This window comes from Panthera onca, chromosome D4 (assembly GCF_046562875.1).
Source record: "Panthera onca isolate mPanOnc1 chromosome D4, mPanOnc1 haplotype 2, whole genome shotgun sequence".
Taxonomy (NCBI): domain Eukaryota; kingdom Metazoa; phylum Chordata; class Mammalia; order Carnivora; family Felidae; genus Panthera; species Panthera onca.
This window is the reverse complement of record NC_138351.1, coordinates 80,954,636-80,975,012: the sequence shown is the minus strand read 5'-3', so window position 1 is coordinate 80,975,012 and position 20,377 is coordinate 80,954,636. Positions and strand designations below refer to the sequence as shown.

At 44.6% G+C, this 20,377-nt stretch overlaps 1 protein-coding gene across 8 annotated transcripts in view; it reads right to left on the bottom strand.

Moving 5' to 3' along the window:
* CNTRL (centriolin) overlaps positions 1–20,377 on the bottom strand; it is an 83,545-nt gene that overhangs the window by 19,431 nt on the left and 43,737 nt on the right. For all 8 annotated transcript variants that reach the window (XM_078436539.2, XM_078436543.2, XM_078436542.2 and 5 more), the window contains 12 exons: positions 19,065–19,199; positions 15,398–15,543; positions 14,538–14,745; positions 13,875–14,054; positions 11,060–11,239; positions 10,197–10,313; positions 9,787–9,931; positions 8,928–9,076; positions 7,067–7,256; positions 5,710–6,023; positions 4,008–4,213; positions 1,580–1,772 (listed from right to left, as the gene is read on the bottom strand). In XM_078436539.2, the coding sequence (XP_078292665.2) occupies positions 1,580–1,772; positions 4,008–4,213; positions 5,710–6,023; positions 7,067–7,256; positions 8,928–9,076; positions 9,787–9,931; positions 10,197–10,313; positions 11,060–11,239; positions 13,875–14,054; positions 14,538–14,745; positions 15,398–15,543; positions 19,065–19,199 (2,163 nt within the window). The remainder of the gene's footprint in view (positions 1–1,579; positions 1,773–4,007; positions 4,214–5,709; positions 6,024–7,066; positions 7,257–8,927; positions 9,077–9,786; positions 9,932–10,196; positions 10,314–11,059; positions 11,240–13,874; positions 14,055–14,537; positions 14,746–15,397; positions 15,544–19,064; positions 19,200–20,377) is intronic.

The window sequence follows — 20,377 nt, the reverse complement described above, 5'->3', positions numbered from 1 at the left end:
CCAGGCTTGTTAAACTAGTCCAGTACATCTCCCGTGTGGATGCAAGAAGGCTGGCGAGCTCCCAAACAGCTAGATAGCTCACCACACTTCCTTCCATTCCAGATCCCTGGTTTCTGTCAGTTTCATCAGCAAAGCACTGGACAAAACGCACTACGTGCTTCAGAAAGTCACATTTCTAAGTAGTTTTCTATCTCTTTCTATGTTAGGTTTTAACATGTCTGGCATCTTTCTCACAAAATGCACCACCTTCTCCCTCGCTCTTCCTCCTTAGCAAGCTGCCTCCCTGAATCATTTTGGGAGGGCAAAAGGGGAAGAGCTTACTAGCCTCAGTTCACTTACTATTTCTGCCTACTACTGGTATCAATATTCTTTTATATACCAGTGATAAAGTTTTCTCTAGTCCTACTCACGCCTATGTTATCTCACAATCGTCTAACATGTGACAGAAGGAACATGATCAGTTTGATCATCTGAAAAGACACCAGGATGTTTTTCCATTCTTATTAAAACCATCACTCACAGAATATCTTTAATAAATCCTTTGTTTCAGTTCCTGGGTTACAGATTTCTATTCATTTAAATCCATCCATGTTGAAATAACATAAAAATAGTTTCTGAGATGCTCCTTGTGGGTATGGGACTTTTTTACCCTGGAATTCTCCTCAAACTAAGAAAGCTCTTGGGTGGGGTGCCTGGGTGGCACAGTTGGTTAAGCGACCAACTTCAGCTCAGGTTATGATCTCATGGTTCGTGGGTTTGAGCCCTGGGTCCGGCTCTGTGCTGACAACTCAGAGCCTGGAACCTGCTTCGGATTCTGTATCTCTCTCTCTCTCTCTCTCTCTCTCTCTCTCTCTCTGTCCCTCCCCCTGCTCATGCTCTGTCTCTCAAAAATAAATAAAACATTAAAAAAAAAAAGCTCTCTTGGTGAGGCAGAACTTTAGCTGTGTGGCCCTGGGCCAGCTACCAGCTTCTCTGAGCTCCACCAGTGAACTGGGCTAACCACCATCTTACAGGGTTGCCAGGAAAGGTTAATGAAGCAGTATTTATAAAATAGCCAATGTGTGGTCAGAGTAGGGGCCCAATAGAGTAGGGGCTCCTTTTCCTCCTCCATTTCTTTCTGTATTGTAGTCACAAGAACACTACCTCAGACCAAAAAATGCTTGATTTTCTATCATCAACTTGGAGAACGAAGTAATACCAGGAAGAAGTCTTCTGAGATCCACTGTTGCTTTTAGATGAATCTAGCACTGACCTATTTAATACAGAGAGATATCAAAGCCCAAATAATTTAAAGACACACATAGGATCAGGGAGTAGGTTGTGTTAGGAACGGAATGATTTCGGCAGCTTTTAAGTCTTCCTGAACAGCCTAAGTATTCTTTGCCTGAACTGATAGGTGAGGGGAGCAAAGCTGGGGAGTCAGGTGGCTTGCCCGAATTCTCACAGCTCCTTAACTAGCAGCGTGCAGCCTGGAACCCAACTGTCCGCCTTGGGCGACCATGTTCTTATCACGATTTCTTTCTAGTCCTTCATGCCGCGGGCAGTGAGCTGCCTCACCCCAAACCACAGCAGAACATACTTTCTCCTTCGTGCGTGAAAGTTCACTTTCGGCCTCCGCCAGCAGCCGGTCAGCCTCCCTGAGTTCTGCTCGACGTTTCATAAGGGTCTTCTCGATGCACTCAATTTCATCCACGATATCTTCATGGTGTTTGAGTGACTTCTCTATTTCTAGTTCGTTCCTAAGACTCTCGACATTTCCATCAAGGAAGTCTCTAAAAAAATCGTATACAAACATATTAAGAGTCTTTAAACGTAGACAATACAGACACTTGTAGTCTGATAAAAAGATGTACGATGATTTTCTACTCTCCTATGAGAAGGGCCGGAAGAGACATTTACATTTGACCATGTTCAAGGCCTAGGTTTACCCTTTTATTCAACATGGTACGCTGCTGACAGTAAGTGCACAATGCATACAAAGTACGATGCAGCTGTTTCATCTTTTTTGATTATTATTTTTTTTGTCAGCACTTGGGTCAAGACAATGTTGACATTTCTATTCTCCTATGGTATAAAAAAGAAAGCCAACCACCACCATAATAATCATCCATTCCCCTAAATCTATCTTTCTAGTCGCAGCTCACCAACCATCCCAAAGACTTCCTAATTTTGATTTACTGTTCAATGATACAATGATAGTAACGATATTTCACAAATCAGAAAGCAAGACACAGAAGTCACTAACTCAAGGCTAACATGTCAAAATTCTTTCAAAATGAAACTATGACAGGAAAACATGAAAATAAATTCATCAACATTTAACACATTGTTTCTCTTTAAATGAAGGCAAACATATCCTTTCTTTGGATATTTTCGTGTTATCCAAATTCCTTAAAGTAAGCATTTATTTTACTTTTATAACTAGGAAAAGAAGTGGTTACCCCACTGCCCTACCATCCTCCCTCAAAAAAATCTCACTTTAACCTCTCCCCACCATATGCCTACAAAAGTAAGAGAAGCAACCATCCTTGAAACACTTACACATTTTTTTAAATTTCTTTTTAAGCTTTATTTATTTTTGAGAGAGAGAGACAAAGCGTGAGTGGGGGAGGAGCAGAGAGGGAGAGGGAGACATAGAATCTGAAGCTGGCTCCAGGCTCCGAGCTGTCAGCACAGAGCCCGACACGGGGCTCAAACTCACGAACTGCGAGATCATGACCTGAGCCAAGTCGGACGCCCAACCGACTGAGCCACCGAGGTGCCCCAAAACGCTCACACATTTATTCCCCATCTTCTCTCAGTGTGACCTTGGCTTTTCCCTGCCAGGTCTACCGGCCAGTCACAGGTGTGCTCCTAGAAGGCAGAGACCATAGCTCACTCACCCCTGGGATCTCCACCGATCTCCCCGCAGCCCTGGTGCCTGGGCCAGTCTGGCTGACACGACAAAAGCTGGGGACCGTCATAACTCCTGAACCACTGCACAAGATGGGCTTCTACCCACCTGGCCCTCTCAGCAGATACTGCCTTCATTAACGGACCCTATGCCAGATGCTGGGGCACAAAGAGGCCCAGCCACCGCCCTCCTGGGCTCCTTACAACACGGTGTGAACAGTACTCTACCCAAGGTTGACAACCCGAACTGTGGGAGCCAGAGATGAGGAAGGCTTTGTGTAAAAGGGGATCTCTGACCTTTATCTGGACAGACAGGGTGGAGTTAGGCAGGGGGCAGGGAAACCATTTTAGGCAAGGACAGTATGTGCAAAGGTGGAGAGGCAGGGGAGAATGTGGTGTTGGGGGAAACCACAGAAAAGTAGGTAGGGCCTGAACAAACACTGCGTGTAGGAGAGAAGGATAAGACAGGCAGGCAGGTTCAGATCCAGAGGGTGGTGTGCATTCTGACGGGACTGAGTCACCTGGGAGAGTGGCTAGCTCGGATCTGTAACCACGTTCAGGGTAGAATGGAGACAGAGCCTAGACACAGGAGGCCAAAGTAGAAGCTATTACTACGACCTGGGTGGAGATGATGAAAGGCCAGGGTGGTGGAGATGAAAGAAGGGGACCAGTTTGACAGCTCTTTGTGTACAGTTGTAGGACCCGGAGACCAACTGGAGGTTTGGGAAATCGAGGAAAGCGGAGCTGCACACGCCCGGCTTGTTTTTAGCCAGAGTAACTGGGGAGGGTGGAGGGTTATGCCATTCTCCAAGAGGGGCCACAAGAAGGGCTCATCTGGATTACGGGCCAAGAGAACTTGGACTTGCCCTGTGCAACTTGGGAGTCACCTGTGGCTACAACTTTAAATTAAACTCTATTCCTCAGTTCCATTAGCCACACTTCAAGTGCTCAATCGGCACACGTGGCCAGTGATTACTGTTTCGGATGGCATGGATCGACAGCATTGCCAAGGTCACAGAAAGTTCAACTGGACAACACCGATTCAGGTTACCTTAATAAGCCAATGTCATGTTTATCAGAACTATAAAAGTGAAATAGCTAATAATCATAGTTACTTTCGCTGTTTATGTTTCTGGATGGTATCATGTAATTCTTCTACTTCGTGCTCTAAGTCTTTCTTCTCTTGCAAGAGACCGTCAATATTACGATGCAGCTCTTCCAATTCTTTCACCGACTGCCGCGTGGATGCTCTCGTGCACTGCTCCTGTTTCTCTGATTTTAAATGCTGCATGATGTCTTCTAATCTAGAAACTTCATTCTCCTGAACAAAGAAAAAAAAATGCAATCCTGAGAAACATCACTTGATGTTTCTCTTCTTTCCTGCCAAAAGCTGCAATCGACTGTGCTTAAAGTGCTATCTATGACGTGAAAATGATGGTAGCTTCTAGACTTCAGTATGAAAACGAAAAATCAAGTCAGGCCAATTTTTTCACATGCCACAGATGAAACTGATGAACTAACAGAGCTTTTAATTTTTCCATCAGTCCAACTATGGTTGATACACATTCACCAAGCACCCCTTATGGATAATCTCTGCCTCCAGAGTTCAGCAAGTAGCAGAAGAGACGGACACAGGGGTCTCTCTCTGGGCACAGGGAGGGGAGTTGCCTGGAAGGCTGCCCAGAGGGAGAGGGGTTTTGCCTGGGTTTTGAAGAATAAGTGAAACGGGGAAGACCTAACCTGAAGAAATAACACGTGCTAATGCACGGAGGTATAAGAGGGCATGTGAGAAACTACAGAACAGCTGGGGACGGCTGGTGGGTAAAGGAACCAGCCCGAGAGGTGATGACAGGCCGAGCTGACGGCGCTGCCGTAAACACACATGCGCTGAGACACTGCAGGGCAACGGGAGGGACTATCGTTCCAACCACGTGAGCACACACAGGCCCTCTGCAACTAGTCTGACCTACTGCCCGGCACTCAGGGGTCCTAGTCCTTGTCTTCCTCTTAACCTGCTGGGAGGAAAAGGAAAACAGAAAGAGCTCTAGGCATCTTGAGTTTGAAGGAGGAGTTTGTCATGCATTTTAATTCTTTAGAACCATAAGTTTACAAAATAAGCTGGTGATCAGGAAGTAATCATCTCTTGAAATGTAGCCTTAGAAAAGAATATGAAATACACTAAAAATTTACACAGTTGAGTCAACTACACTGCCTACAAATAGAGAAATGTTATGCAATCATTAAAATACTGCTTAAAACCATCTGTAAAACCACAGGGAAATGTTTGTAATGTCAAGTGGGAAAAAGAGAATATGAAATGTGTGCACAATAAGAATTATGAAAAGAAAAAAATAATCATGAATCTTACCACCCAGAGATAATCCCCATCACAACCTTGCTATATACTGCTCCTACGTGTGAATACACAAAGCACATCCATGTGTATGTGTGCACACACACATACACATGCGTGTACAAGTACAGGCCCCACTACGTGAACACTCCTGTATGTACACATTAGTATCATACTTGTCAATAGAAAAATATACAATAAGCTCTCCAAAATGGTTAATTTCTGGACTGAAAGTATTTTTGCTATAAAGTGGTTAAACCAAGCTTGTGGTCTGGCCTGGTGCCGTAACTCCCCTCCAGAAGGATATTTTAGTAAGAGAACGCTTGCTCCATTCTAAACATCAACTTTACGAACATACTTTGGGACATAATCCCTTCCTAAGTAGGTCAAATCATCACATACACAACCTTATTCAGTCTCCCATGGTAGCGGGGTAGACGGGGGTCTCATGTCTCTCCACTTACCAAGTTATGGTGTTCCGGGACGTTGCAATGCAGCACCCCCACAGGGATGAGGGGGACAGAGAAGTTGGGGGGCGGAGGCCCATACACGATGGGGGCTCCAGCAGGAGGTGGGCCATAAACAACAGTGCCAGGGCTGAGAGGCTGGCTGTTGTTGGGCAGGGGAGGAGGTGGTGCGTACAGGGCCATGCCCTGGGGAACAGGAGAACCATCGGGAAACACAGTGTACATCATGTATCCAGAAGGAGGCACGAATGGGCGTTCCTCGTGGTCATCCAGCTCACTCTCTTCCTGACTATCTCCTCCACTGTCTGCATCTTGACAGAAATAAACGGAAGAGTATTTTACCCACATGGTTTATTGGGTAAACAAGTTTAGTAGAGAACAGGAGCATTTAGGACAAGATCCCCAAGAACTGGGAGTAAAATTCTGTGAAAAGGTCAAAATAGGGATTCGTATTATTTTCAGAGGCTGATACTTGAGTGTTTCTTATGCCTATGTGTTGAGTTGCTTTTTTCTGTCTTTATTCATTCATTTATTCGGCAACCATTTGGGTGTCTGCCTCAGGCTGCATAAAGATAGAGAAGCGGAGATGTGTGCTGAGACACCAAGGCTCGCAGTGTCTATGGGTGCCATGATGCACGGCACTCTCCAAGGTGCTAGCTTCCTTACTCGCCTCCCCTACAAGCAGGTCTAGGTTTGTCTATCATGGATGACAGACAACCTAGCACACAGCAGGCACTCAATAAGTAGCTCTTGAATAAAGAAATTCTCAGAAGGGGACATTCCCATTTTATGGCTTCATAGTCTAAGAGCAGCTAGAAAATTTGCCTAGGATCACACAGCTGCTTGGTCAAAGAGCGAGGATTTACCCCAAGTCTGATTGACTCTTCCTCCTGGAGCTTTTGAAGATGGACCTAGAACATTTCATTTTAGTCAAGCTAATCAGTGTCATGATACAAGGATGTACGCACCTGCCATGCTCCAGGAGCACAGGTGAAAAAGCTGCTCAGTGTGCCTGGGTAAGGCAAGATGGAGGAAGGCTCCCTAAAGGAGTGGTGTTTGAGGGCCTGAGTCTTGCTGAAAGTCGAGCAGCAGTAGGTTTGGAAGAGGAAGGAGAAGGACATCCTAAAGAGAGGGTTTAAAGCATGGAGGCTGGAGGAACATGGCATGATGTGACTATCTTAGGCAACTGGGTAGGACTGATGTGCAGAACAGTGATGGGAGGTGAGACAGGAGGTCACTGGCCAAGATCACAGCAGAGGGCCTTGCAGACCAAGCTAAGGAGCCTGGACTCAGTCTTATGGATTTCAGGAAACCAATAAAAGAAATGCAACTTCTCTTCTGTGATTTAACTTACCTCTATTTGAAAACGATTTATGTAACCCACTCCTGATAGGAGAATAAACCCAGTATCCTGAGACAGGTGGAGGCCCACTCTCCTCCTTTCCATCCTGCCATCCGCGACATGGTTTTCTAACAGGAGTTGAGGCTGTGTACTTTAGGCCTACACCAGAGTCTTTGGTGGCCTGGGAACTATAGCTGGAAACCTGAAATAAATGACAGCAAAGCCCACTATTAGAAATGAAAAGGCTGAGTTGGAGAAATGCCAAAGTCTAGAACAAAGTTGAGATGTGGCAAAGTTGAGAATGAACTGGTTTCTTTCCACAGATCACAATTCTCATTTTTCACAGAGAGAAGTGAGACATGATTACACAGTCATGTAAACTGCCTGAGTGTCAGCCTCTCTTCTCCAGTACTCCTCTTTCCTGGTGGTTTCTCCTCTTTTGCCTTGTCCTTGATGGCCCACGGATGAAGGCAAAGGAAACAAGTGAATTTTCAAGGCCATCTGGGAGATCAGTCTCTTACTATCCTGGGAGCCTGGCATGGTTGAAAAGCTCTACTCTCCTAACTCTCCCTCCTTCCCAGTCATAAATAGGTCTACCTTTCCAACCCTTGCCCAGCTTGGCCTTACGATGTTATAGTGTGGAATATCTACACAGCTTCCACCTCCAGCCCTGGTTGTCAAGCAGGTTTAGATGTAGACTCTGGTTGACTCTACACAGCGCTGGATCCTAACTTGTCATAGCCACTTATTTCTCCTTGACGGTTGCCTGTCAGCTGATCGTAGCAGGATGTCACCCAGTCCCTCTGCTCTGGATGCAGGCTGCTTACCGTTCTCTCCTCACGTCCCACGTTCAAGACCCATTGACCCCCTGACCATTTTGTTTCCTGAACACCCTCTCAGCGACACCTCTTCTCCTCCAGCTCTACTGCTCTAGCCCTGGCTTCTGTCCCTCATGGAATGAGTTCAAACAGCACCCTGCTCCCTCCTCCCTGAGTTTACCCACCGCAATTCAGGCTTCCACACTCAGCCCAATTATTGTCCTTAAACTACAGCTCTGATTATATTTTACATGTCCTAAATCCCTGAGGCCTCCACAAGTCAGTGCGAGACATTTTGAGCCCCTATGCAAAAAACATGAGCCCAAACTACTTTTCCAGACTCACCTTTCACCATTGCCAGCCAATCCTCCAGCCCCACAAGACCACTCACCATAGCTAAACCAACTCTCCCCTTCCACATGTCTCTTCCCTCCTAAAAGCCCATCCCTTGACAGCTAAGTGCTGACTTCATGACTTTGTGTGAAGCCTTCCTTCCTGAACTTCCCCAATGAGAGGAATCCCTAACACTTCTCTGTAATAGAGCACACAGGTCAAATCTGTTGTCACATGCATGCCCCTGTTTGTAACTCCCCTGGTATCCCTGTCTCCCCACCAGTGCATGAGCCTTTGAGAGCAAGGGCTTGACCATTCCTCATGGTGCCCGCCCCACCTAGTACCTGACCTAGATTTCAGCAAATACAGAATGAAATGCTGGTTAAAATCAAATAAAATCCAGGTGCCCAGTTCTCTATCAGCCTCTGCATCGTTCTATACCCATTTCCAACAGGCTCTCTGGGCGCAAGTCACCTTATCCCCTTGCAGGATCTGCTATCAGGGACCCACAACATACCACCGGAGCATCAATGGGCAATGGCAATATTCCTTGAGAAGGTCCTATTTTCATCTCACATATCAAACACACTTAAGAACCTCAATGCATGGCTTGGTCTAGACATATTATTCTTGACATCTGCTCACAAACTAGGGGAAGAGAACATGGTCACACTTCCTTCAAGAAAATTCAGTACACATTCCCAGCATCACAGACTTCCTACTTTTGATGATGATGGTGGTGGCATAAAGTACCAGTAGCCTCGTCTTCTGAAAGGATCTGCCATGCTGCTGATGTAATCATTCTGATGAGAAACTTCACGTCGAAGTTCAGCAATTTCTTCCAAAACATTTTCAAAGCTTCCTTTGTTACCTGCCAAGGAAAGCCATTCTGTGAAGTTGGGCATGAAATCATGTACTTCCCTCCTCTCAACCTACACAAGTGATTCCATGACAGCTAATGACTTTGGCTCCTCAAAGTTGACTTTTCAGCCTCTCCCATGGTAATAAGTTTTTGCTAACACTTAAAGAGGATAGACGTACCCTTCTGTTGTTCATTTATAAAGGGAGGCAGAGAAAGAAAACAAACAGATTTGTAAACATTATTTCTTTTGAAAATTCAAAATTTCTTGTCTCATTGTAATCAAGTTTCTTAATACCTCACTTACGTAAAATGTTTAAATTCTTTGCTTTTATTCATTAAGCTAATTATCACAGCTCTGGAAATCGAGCATGGAATTGATCTATCAGAGCTAAATAAATTGCTAAGGTGAAAAACAAACAAGATGATTTTTTTTAAAGATGATCTGACATTAGAACTATAAAACCACTACCAAAGTCAAAGCCTAGGGGCCCTTGGGTGGCTCAGTCGGCTAAGTGTCCGACTTTGGCTCAGGTCACGATCTCACAGTTCAGTTCGTGAGCTCGAGCCCCACATCGGGATCTCTGCTGTTAGTGCAGAGCCTGCTTGGGATCTTCTGTCCCCCTCATCCTTCCCCTCCCCTGCTCACACTCTATCAAAAATAAATGTTTTTAACAAAAAAAACCCAAAACAACGAAAAAAATCAAAGCCCAATGCTTTACCAGCCCCGGTGAGGTCTAGTAAATTCCGCAGCCTTGCGATCTCTGTCCTTTGCCTCTCCATCGTCTCATTTAGTTTCTCCATCTCCAGCACGTGTGAGTTTGCTACTCCAGGGCCCACATCTACTTTCTCCATCTCAAGTCGAAACTATTTAAAAAATCACATACACAAAACTGCCAACGAATATTCTTTCCTACATGCACCCTGCAATTTGATTTAGTAAATCCAGAACTTTTACCTACACTTTACTAATGAGGAAAACACATTACTCCTTGTATTTAAATTGCACTCTGCCTGACACGTGGTAGAGGACAAAGTGCTGATGAACTACTGACTATATTTCCAATAATTCTGTCTCTCGGGAGCTGACATAGGACCAATAAGGGGAAGGTGTCAGGGTACCAGCACTGACCTGCTCCTCTTTATCTCTGAGAAGGTTCTGCAGGAGTTCAATCTCAGCTTCTGCTCGGGTCAGATCCTTGGCCGCCTGCGCTGCCTGTCTGCTGAACTTCTCCGTCTCCTGCAACTCCTGCTGGGACAGAGGTATGAGAAAGGCAGCACTGCCATCACGTGTTGTTGTCTTCATTTCTTTCTGCCGCTCAGACGGACTCCTCTGTTTTCGTCTGACTGCCTGCCTGGCCACCCTATGCGTGCGTGGCGCCTGGTCCCACCTCATCCTGTGCTATTCCCATCACTTGGCAGCCTGCTCCGCCCCTCTATGGGGGCCACGTGAGCAGGGGGCTGCATCTGAAAGAGCAAGGGCTAGCTTTTTCTTCACTGTTCTACAGCTTTCCACGACTGAGGTCTCTCTGGACTCTCATCATTACATTTTCTCTACGATCTACTGTCCTAATCTCATGAGCATTTGTACCCTTTAAAACTGTTAACAGATACCATCTCAGTCAGGAGGCAAAACAGTCCTGTAGGTCACATATGATCTGACTGCACAAGATGAAAAGTCTGGGGTTCAGAAAGATTCTGTGGCAAGCCTTTAAAACCTTAGTTCAGGTGTGTATGGACAGCTACCTCCCTAAGCGGAGCTCTACACCTTGAGGTGGGATGGTGTGTTTCATTTGATGGCTCTCGTCAGGGCTCAGTAGAGGGACCCATGGCAGGGCTGTGACTGGAGAAATATAATCTTCAGTCTGAAGGGGAACAGACAACTTTATGGTGGTTTATAAATCAGCCAAAGCCTGTAAGAGCAGTGATACAAGCAGCTATGGTTTGGGGACAGCAGCAGCACCGTGGAAACTTGTTCTGCACGTGTGGACTCACCTCTGCTCGCTCTTGGTTAATTTTCATAACAGTTCCATGAAGGGATCTGAGCTGGTCTTTGGCAATGGTGAGCTCAGCTGTGGCCAGTTTATCAGAGGCGGCCACGGCTTTCTTTAGTTTCTTTAATTCTCTGTCTAAGCCGAGAAGCTGCTCCTGAGATTTGGCATCTTCAAGTTTCTTCTAAAGTGAAAGAAACATTAAACAAACAGATGAGTCATTTGGTAACGATGAATTAAGACATAAGCTCCATGAGGGCAGGGACTCCATTCACTGCTGCATGGTCTGTGCCTAGAATAATAATACATGGTACAGGGGTGCCTGGGTGGCTCAGTCAGTTGAGCGTCTGACTCTTGATTTTGGCTCAGGTCTGATCTCACAGTTCGTAGGATCGAGCCTGGCATTGGGTTCCGCACTGGTGGCATGGAGCCTGCTTGGGGTTCTCTTTCTCCCTCTCTCTGCCTCTCCCTGGCTTATGATCTCTCAAAAGTAAACAAACTTAAAAAAAATAATACACGGTACAAAGTAGGTGTTCCATATTCACTGAGTGAATGAATAAATAAAACCAACTCAAAACTGTATGGTAAACTTAGAAGGAAATCAGTCTTCTTAGTCAAGAACCTCAGTGATCATAGGGTCGCCTGGGTGGCTCAGTCTGCTGAGTGCCCAATTCTGGGTCAGGTCATGATCTCACAGTTCATGGGTTTGAGCCTTGCGTTGGACACTGCAGACAGCTCAGAGCCTGGAGCCTGCTTCAGATTCTGTGTCTCCCTCTCTCTCTCTACCCTTCACCTACTCACGGTCGGTCGGTCTCTCTCTCTCTCTCTCTCTCTCTCTCTCTGTCTCAAAAGTAAACATTAAAGGGGCTCCTGGGTGGCTCAGTTGGTTGAGCATCTGACTTCGGGTCAGGTCATGATCTCATAGTTTGAGTTCGAGCTCCGCATTGGGCTCTGTGCTGACAGCTGGGAGCCTGAAGCCTGCTTCGAATTCTGTGTCTCCCCCTCTCTCTGCTCCTCCCCCGCTCATGCTCTGTCTCTCTCTCCTTCAAAAACAAATAAAAACATTAAAATTAAAAAATAAATAAACATAAAAAAAAAAAGTTATAAAAGGACCTCAGTGATCATAGATTCACTCATTCATTGGAAAAACATTTCCTGGCGCCATCACCAAGTGATAGACCAGTCCCTTGGGATCACTGGGTCAGGAACTGGGCATACAGCGATAAATAAAACAGACTTGCCTCAAAGAGCTTATGAGAGATGGATATTAAACAAATACTCAGAAAAACATATAACCCAAAATGGTGGTCAGTGCTATCAAGGGACAGAACGAAGTACTATTTGAGAGACTGTGGGAGAGACCTAGATTGGTAGGGAGGGAGCAGTCAGAGAGGAGGGTGGAAGAGTGTGGTCCAGGAGAGGGAATGGCATGCGGGAAGGTCAGGAGAACTTAGTATTTTTGAGGAACTGAAAGGAGGAGCATGGTGATAATAAGAATAAGAGGGAGCTAAGGAGAGGCAAAGCATGCTGGGCCTTATAGGCTTAAGAATTTGGGTCTTTTTTTATAACAACAACAGAAGTTGCTGAAGAAAGCAGAAATGAGGGGGGCTGACAAGAGCCAATTCATGTTAGTGTTTTAAAGTTTATTTATTTGGGGGAGGGGGTTAGGGGCAGAAAGAGAGAGACTCCCAAGCAGGCTCCACACTGTCTCAACTGACTGAGACACCCAGGTGCCCCTAATTTATGTTTTTAAAGAGCATGTTGGCTGCTCTGTGGAGCAGGGTCATCAGTGGGAGTGGGAGAACTGTCAGGTGGCCACACCAGCTGTCCAGACGAGAAGTAATGGCTGGATGGGGTGGTGGCATCCGAGAAGAAAAAAGGGACCCATATTCCACATGTATTTTGGGGGTGGACTGAACAGGACTTGGGAACTGAAGGGTTCTCAGTGAAGTACGAAGCACGTCATTGAAGCTGGGAGAAGGGAGAAGGGAGGTGTGGGGAGTGACAAGGTATGAAACGGTGAGGCGTAGGACAGTGAACTTCCCAGAGAGAAGGGGAACGCTGCCCATTTGAGGCTGATGACCAAGAGATGACAGTGATACCACTACGCCTGGTGGCTGCTGTTTTTCTGCAGGAATGCTTAGCATGGGCACCCGCCTAAAGAAAGCTTTTGGCTACAGTTTTGTCAGGTAAGTGAGAAGGAAAAGGACAAGGGATTTGAGGACTTTTGCAAAAACGGCTATAGTGGTGGACCATGGAATTTAAATTGGATGACAAGGTATACGGCCAGGAAAGCCTAACAGACAGAAAAGGTGGGGCTGATGCCCTGGAACTGTGAGGGAAGCTGAGAAATCGTCAGTGTGGGGGCGCAGTGAGAGAGACAGAGCGGGGTGCTGTGGTTCGGGACTGCAGAAGGGGTGGGCACAATTTCTCAACTGGACAAGGTCGACGATGTGACCACGGGAGGAGATGGCCGAGGGGGGATGGAGAAGCTCAAAGAGAGGCCGCAGGATTAGGAAGATGAGGAGTTAAAAAGTAATTTCCCGTGGATGTATCCAACTGTGCACAGGATTTCTGAGGAGGCAAATTCCTGCCAACGGCACTCAAGAGTCTGAAGTCACTCCTCGCATGCCAGCTCTCTCGTTTTCATCTACCATGGCACCACCGTGTCTCGGGCACCACAGTGCATCCCGCCCGGGTTCCCCTGGGTCCAGTTCCCCTGAGCCAGCAATGCTGCCGGAGGCAACCGTGGGCCTGCTCCCCAGGGGCAGGGTCCAGGCACAGGGACACAGATGGCACACTCCCCTAGTCTTCCCCACCTTTTTCTCTAACTCCTGGAGTTGGGCCAGAATTCTCTCCTTCTCTTCATCAGCTTCCTGAAGTTGGAGATCTGTAAGGCCTTGGATTTCCTCCATACTTTTTAGATTTTCTTGCAAATAGTGAATTTCATTCTCCAACTGTTGGATTCTCGCTTCGTGCTGCCTCTTATCGAAACTAATCTGTGAGAAAATCAAGTTTTGAAGATGATTTTTTAAGCAGAATATAAACTTCTTAGAGAGCTACATTTCATTTTACTAAAGAGCATAATGACATTTTGTACTAATGAGTTACAGGGGGCGGTTTTATCTTGAATGTTCTCTAGGATCCATTTTAATGTTTGCCTCATCATTAAAATAATTACATCCAGAAAAATCAGATTCTGGCATCATACTGCACCCTAGCAATATGGTATTGTTTACCCACAGGTTCAGAAACATTTCTCACTTGCTTCCAGACAAGGAAAACACAGCCACAAAGAAGCCTGACTGATATCAGTAACCATATTCAGGGCTGAATTTTAGTCGCACGCAGTCTGACTGGTTAAGAGTGAAAATAACAGTAATTATACTGTATTTACGCGAGGAAGGAAGCACTGTAATTTGTTGAAAAACAGGAGTATTGGCCAAGCGCTTCCCTCCAGCTGCCTCAGGCCCCTTTCTTACTCTCGCTTCCAGGGCTCTCTCGCAGGCATGCCTGAACTCCTCTTGTCCGTTCACCAGTTTCTCTTGTTGCAGAGCCATTTCTTCCTGGAGTTTTCTCTCTCTCACTTGTGCTTCCTGTCTTTCCCACTGGGAGCGTGCAAGGATTTCACTGAACTGTTTCTGCAAATCAGCAAGACTTTTCCCTAAGACATCTGAAGGAGTATGGATTCTGGTAAGGGGGGAAAAAAGATGGTATGTGAACTCTTCTTTCTCATGCCAGACACTGGATGCAAACTGTGTTGGTAACATCAGTGCGGGACTAAAAGGAGCTGCGTGGAACAGTGACGGGAATCAGCACACAGAGCAACTGAGCATGTCCTAAGTGCGAATCAATGTTTTAGCCAATGACTGCCGTCACTCCGAAAACACAGGCTCCTAGCAGGCTAACAATGTTTGCTCAAAGAATAAATGTCCCCTTCATATATTTAAATGCACCTTGGCTTTCTTCTGAAATTGATTTTCTATTTAAAATGCATAATGTGGCTTTACTTCCTGACCACATGCAATGAACTTCCAAGAGTTACTCTTAAAACTTCTGTTTTAATTAAATTAATTAAAGTAATTAAATTAATAAATTAATTAAAATGATTTAATTTAAATTAAAGAATACCTAAAAGTATGAAAGATTTAAAATGTACAAAAATCAGTGACAGGCAATTTGAATGAAGCAATCTTGTGTCTCAATCATGGAAATATGACTTGGGAAACCTTACAAAAGAAATCAGCCATTAGCGTAACTTAGGAAGGTGAGTCCATATGAACCTCACATTCATAACTTGGCAATCTTAACACCAGGAGGTCCCATCCCAATTTTCCATTACCTCATTTCCCCGGCTCCTGACTTCAGTTTTTTCCTTAGCTCATCCACACGAGCTGCCACGTCTTCTGGACGAATCAAACCATCAACCACATGGTTAAGGTGATTCTGGAAATCTTTAAGTTGCTGTTTTAACAGGTCATTGTCATCCTATGGATGGTGGTATAATGGGGTGGTAAAAGTTACCAAAAGAAATTAAAATACATGCACATCCGCATACACGGCCTGTATTACTTGTCATATGATAGTTTTATTCAACCCCCTTTACCAATTTTTTTTAAAAACCCTTTCTACTTGGGCTGACAGTATCTGAATCTACTGATCAACCTAAAGTCACAAAAGACAGAACCAGGCATTAGGATGTTTCCTGATGTGATACGAAAACAAGTACCTATGTTCTTGCTGAGAAGTAACTAAGATGAATCTAAATAAGCCTCTGTTTAAGAACATGTTAATCGGGGTGCCTGGGTGGCTCAGTCAGTTAAGTGGCCGACTTCGGCTCAGGTCATGATCTCGCAGTCCGTGAGTTCAAGCCCCACGTCAGGCTCTGTGCTGACAGCTCAGAGTCTGGAGCCTGTTTCAGATTCTGTGTCTCCCTCTCTCTGTGACCCTCCCCCGTTCATGCTCTGTCTCTGTCTCAAAAATAAATAAACGTTAAAAAAAAATTAAAAAAAAAAGAACATGTTAATCAATACCATAAAAGATGCTACCAGCAAAATCTAGGATGCGAAACTCCAAGGGACAAAGACCTGGTTTTCTTTATTTATTTTTAAATTTTTTTAAATCTTTATTTATCTTTGAAAGAGAGAGAGAGAGAGAGAGAGAGAGAGAGAGAGAGAGAGAGATTGAGAGCATGAGCAGGGAAGGGGCAGAGAGAGAGGGAGACACAGAATCTGAAGCAGGCTCCAGGCTCTGAGTTGTCAGCACAGGGCCCGACACAGGGCTTGAAGCCACAGACTGTGAGATCATGACCTGAGCCAAAGTTGGACGCTTAACCGACTAAGCCGCCCAGGTGCCCCTGGTTTTCTTTAAAACATAAAGGGGGAAAGGAGGAGGACATCTATAGACTACAAGAGACTTAAGAACCAAGTCAACCAAATGCCATGTGTGCACTTTATTTGGATCCTGGTTCCAACAAACACTTGTAAAAACAGATGATCTTAAAATTTGATGTTAGGGAATTCTTATAATTTTAAGATATAAAGAGGTATCTGTTTTTTTTTTTTTTTCTTTTTTAAGGCTCTTACAGATAAAGTAAGATTTTCAGATTTACTTCAAAATAATTCAGTGTGTGAACAAGTGGGAGGGTTGGGGTAGGCAGGCATTATGGATGGAGTAACACTGGCCATGGGTTGCTAACTGTTGAAGATGGGTAATATGTATATGAGGAGTCATTTTAGTATTCTACTTTTGTATCTGTTTGAAATGTCCACAATTCAAAGTTAAAAAACAAAACCAAAAAAAAACAAAAAACAAAAAACAAAACCAACAACTTTCCCATAATTCTCTGCCAAGCAACTAAAACCTGAAACCTCTAATACTAAAGCTTCTCTAATAGCTTATATAATTCTCTGTGGGAGTATCTGTTACATGCCAGCATATTTTCACTATTAACAAACAAACATACGTAGATCCAAGAATTAAATTCATACAATGCCCCTTGAAAGGGGTTGCACTAGAGTGCAACCCACTCTCGTTAAATTCCTGGATAATTACAAAGATATTTCAGGGGAAGAAGAATGCACCAATCTGACCCTGTTAGCTCAGTCTGGTGACAAACTGAGTGAAAGAAAGTAAAAGAAAACTGTTAAAAATCACCCTTAATTGTAAAGAAAAATTGTTCTACATCCTAAGACATTGATTGTATTGTCCTGAAGTGATTTACTTCAAACTCAGTGAAACACTCTTAACTAAAATGGAGAATTCAGAATTGCAATGAACATGTTAACTGCCTGTCCCATCTGGAGTCTGTTATCTGTAAACTGTCCTGAACATTGCCCTGAGGTGCCCGTATTTCTACTACTGTCTAATCCTGGGCACAGGTGATCAAACCAAAGGCCAAACAATCCACAGACTAGCCAGGAAACAAGTTCTCACTCTCTCCAAAATTTGAACCAAGATCCAGTACATGGTCAAGTCTGTAAAAGCTGGCCTTGTAAAGGTATGTCAGCTTAGGGCTGGAGTCAATGCTGGGCCAAATACAATACCCACAGAGACAGAGGAGAATGAGAGAGCCATGTAGTTCCTGAAAGACTGACTGATAGAGCAGCTCTGTCTCCTTTCTAGTGTTAGTAGGTTCTGGTTCACTGCAACTAAATGATTGTCTGACAAAGACAAATGCAGAGTGAGTTTAACTTGAACTCTGTTATCAAGAGGTTAGTAGGCCAAGGACCTAGTTTTAACTAAGGTAGTGTCACAGCATGGGCTAGTGTTCTGGAAAGCTGACTTCGGTTTCTACCTTGGAGGAGAAGGCCCCCGAAGAACACATTTTAGTCCCTTGAAGCGACGTATGCTGAAGTATGTGGGTGAAATAAAGATGTACGAGATTTTCTTTTGAAGTGTTCCAGCCAAAAAATATAAAAGGGGACTAACTAAAACAAGAATGGCAGAATGCCGGGAACTGTTTCAGCAGGGTAAACAAAAGGACATAAGGCTATTTTATTTTTGTGATTCAAAAATTTCCATGGTAAATATAAAAAAATAATCTACTGAGCAGCCAACACACACACAACTCAAACGAGAATGGAAAACGCGCACATCTTTTCTGATACTTGTTTCAGAAATTAAACTGAGAGAGGTAAAAATTAAATTCTAGGTTACATTTCCCTAAACTTTAAGGAAAAAATATCCAAGGCCTTGAAAGAAGGGAGAGAATGTGGGTGAGCTGTTTAGGCTTATTTGTCACAAACGCCCCTGCCTGGAAGCCTTCCTTAAGACCTTGGCAACTCTGTGCCTTTATTTCTGGTGAAGTATAACACCTGCCCTGTCAGTCAGCCAAGTGGCCCTTGGCCTCACGGATTTGGAGACCTGAGTGTTGATTCAGGTACTTGTTCACTCAGACATCTGTGCTCTCTCGGAGAGTTTAATTGTCTGGAAAATCCTGTCCACCTGCTTCTCTGGCAGTTTGTCGGGCAGATTACTGTGACAGTAGCAGTAAAGACATTCCGCCAAGGCAAACCCCCACAGATGTAAAATGACTGCATTTTTAGTAGAACCCTTTCTGAGAAGGCGACTGTGAACACTGTTTACAGTTAAGAAGTTCTGCGGCCCACTCTAGCTAAATTCCTGGATAATCACAAAGATATTTCAGGGGAAGAAGAATGCACCAATCTGATCCTTTTAGCTCCGGCTGGTGACAAATCTGCTTCTCAGAGAAACGCAAGGTATGGCTGTCACCCGTGAGTTTCCACAGCGCTGGCTCTTTACTCCTGACACTGCCCCCGTCTCTTCACATCACCACCACAACACAAGAGATGCGCATGTTCATAATTTTACAACGACGGGCTCACAGGAGGACAGAGGCTCTGGTACCATCCCACCCAGAGTTCTTCTCTTCTAATAATTCAAGTAGCCTACAACGTGTTGGCACAGGCTGTTAAGGGTCTGACTACAGGCAGCAACACCTTAGGGTGTCCTACGTGAGAATGCACCCTGGACGAACGCGTCTCTACCTGCAGCTGTTTAAGTTGCGTGCGGAGCTCGCTGTTCTCTTGGTCCTTTCCTTCGGAGAGCTGGGCTTTTCTGAGGGCATTCCTGAGGGCTTGCTTTTCCTTCTCAAGTTCTGCTTGAAGGGCCGACTGTTCTAACTATTGCCGTGGGAAGCAAACGGTATGAAAACATAAAACAGTGACAGCTTTTTCAATCTAAAAAGCCATAAATAAATTTACATACACGCACAATTCCTTGCTAGCTATGGTTTCACAGTAACTCCATTTTATGTCTGTACGCTCAGATTTCAAAGCCCAAGTTCATCTTTTTCACATGTCTCCTTCAACTATTAACACTTAAGAGCAGACATCACAATGGGCTCAGCCCAGATATACCAAATTAGAATCTCAGCGCTGGGCCCAAGGACCTACCTTTGAGAGTTCTGTGAGTGATTCAACAGCGACTGCTCCTCTTTTCCTCAGACCAGTATTTCTCAAACTGCGGTCCTCATCAAAAATCACTTGGTGTGCTTGTGAAAAATGCAGATGCCCAGACTACCTCTCAGACTCAATGGGCCAGAAGCTCGAGGACAGGGCCCAGGAATCTGCATTTAACAAGCATCTCAAGTGACTTCATAGAGCTAAAGTACACCAATTAGAGATCTGTGGGTCAGGGAGAGACTGCTGTGCTCCGTACCCTCAACATATGGCTTGAAGACCAATTCTGGCAGTGCTGATTTCAAGAAGGGGAGAGTCCCTTTCAATACCCAGTAAATCTGTGAAAAGGCTAGGCTGCTATAACACTTCTGTCAAGACTCACGAGGGGGAAAAAAAGGACAATGGAAATACAACGGAGAATAGATCTTAAACTAGTAAAGGCTGGCTTGAAAACTTAAGAGAATTTATTTTTTATTTGAAATGAGATGCCATTTTATTTACCATTATTTAGAAATCTGTATTTATTCTGGCATTTTAATTGTTTTCCCCCAGCTTCCTATTTTTGCAGTCTGATCTTATCAACTGTAGTTTTGTAAACCTTGGCACTCTTGAGAAATATAATCCTGACAATTGTCAAGTGGTTTTGATATCTGATAAGTAAAGGGATACAAATTAACATAATTACTATAATAAGCATGACTTTTTTTTTCCTTTTCTAATCACACGAATGCTATTTTACATACATTCCTGGGATTTAAACTATCTTATTTTATGTCATTTTCATCCAATAAGTGCATACTGACCCCCTTCGTGACCAGGCACTGAGAAAAGAGAAACAAGCATATACAATCTGGGTGTTCACTGTGCTCTGGGTCTAGCAAGAGAGACAGACAGTCTGA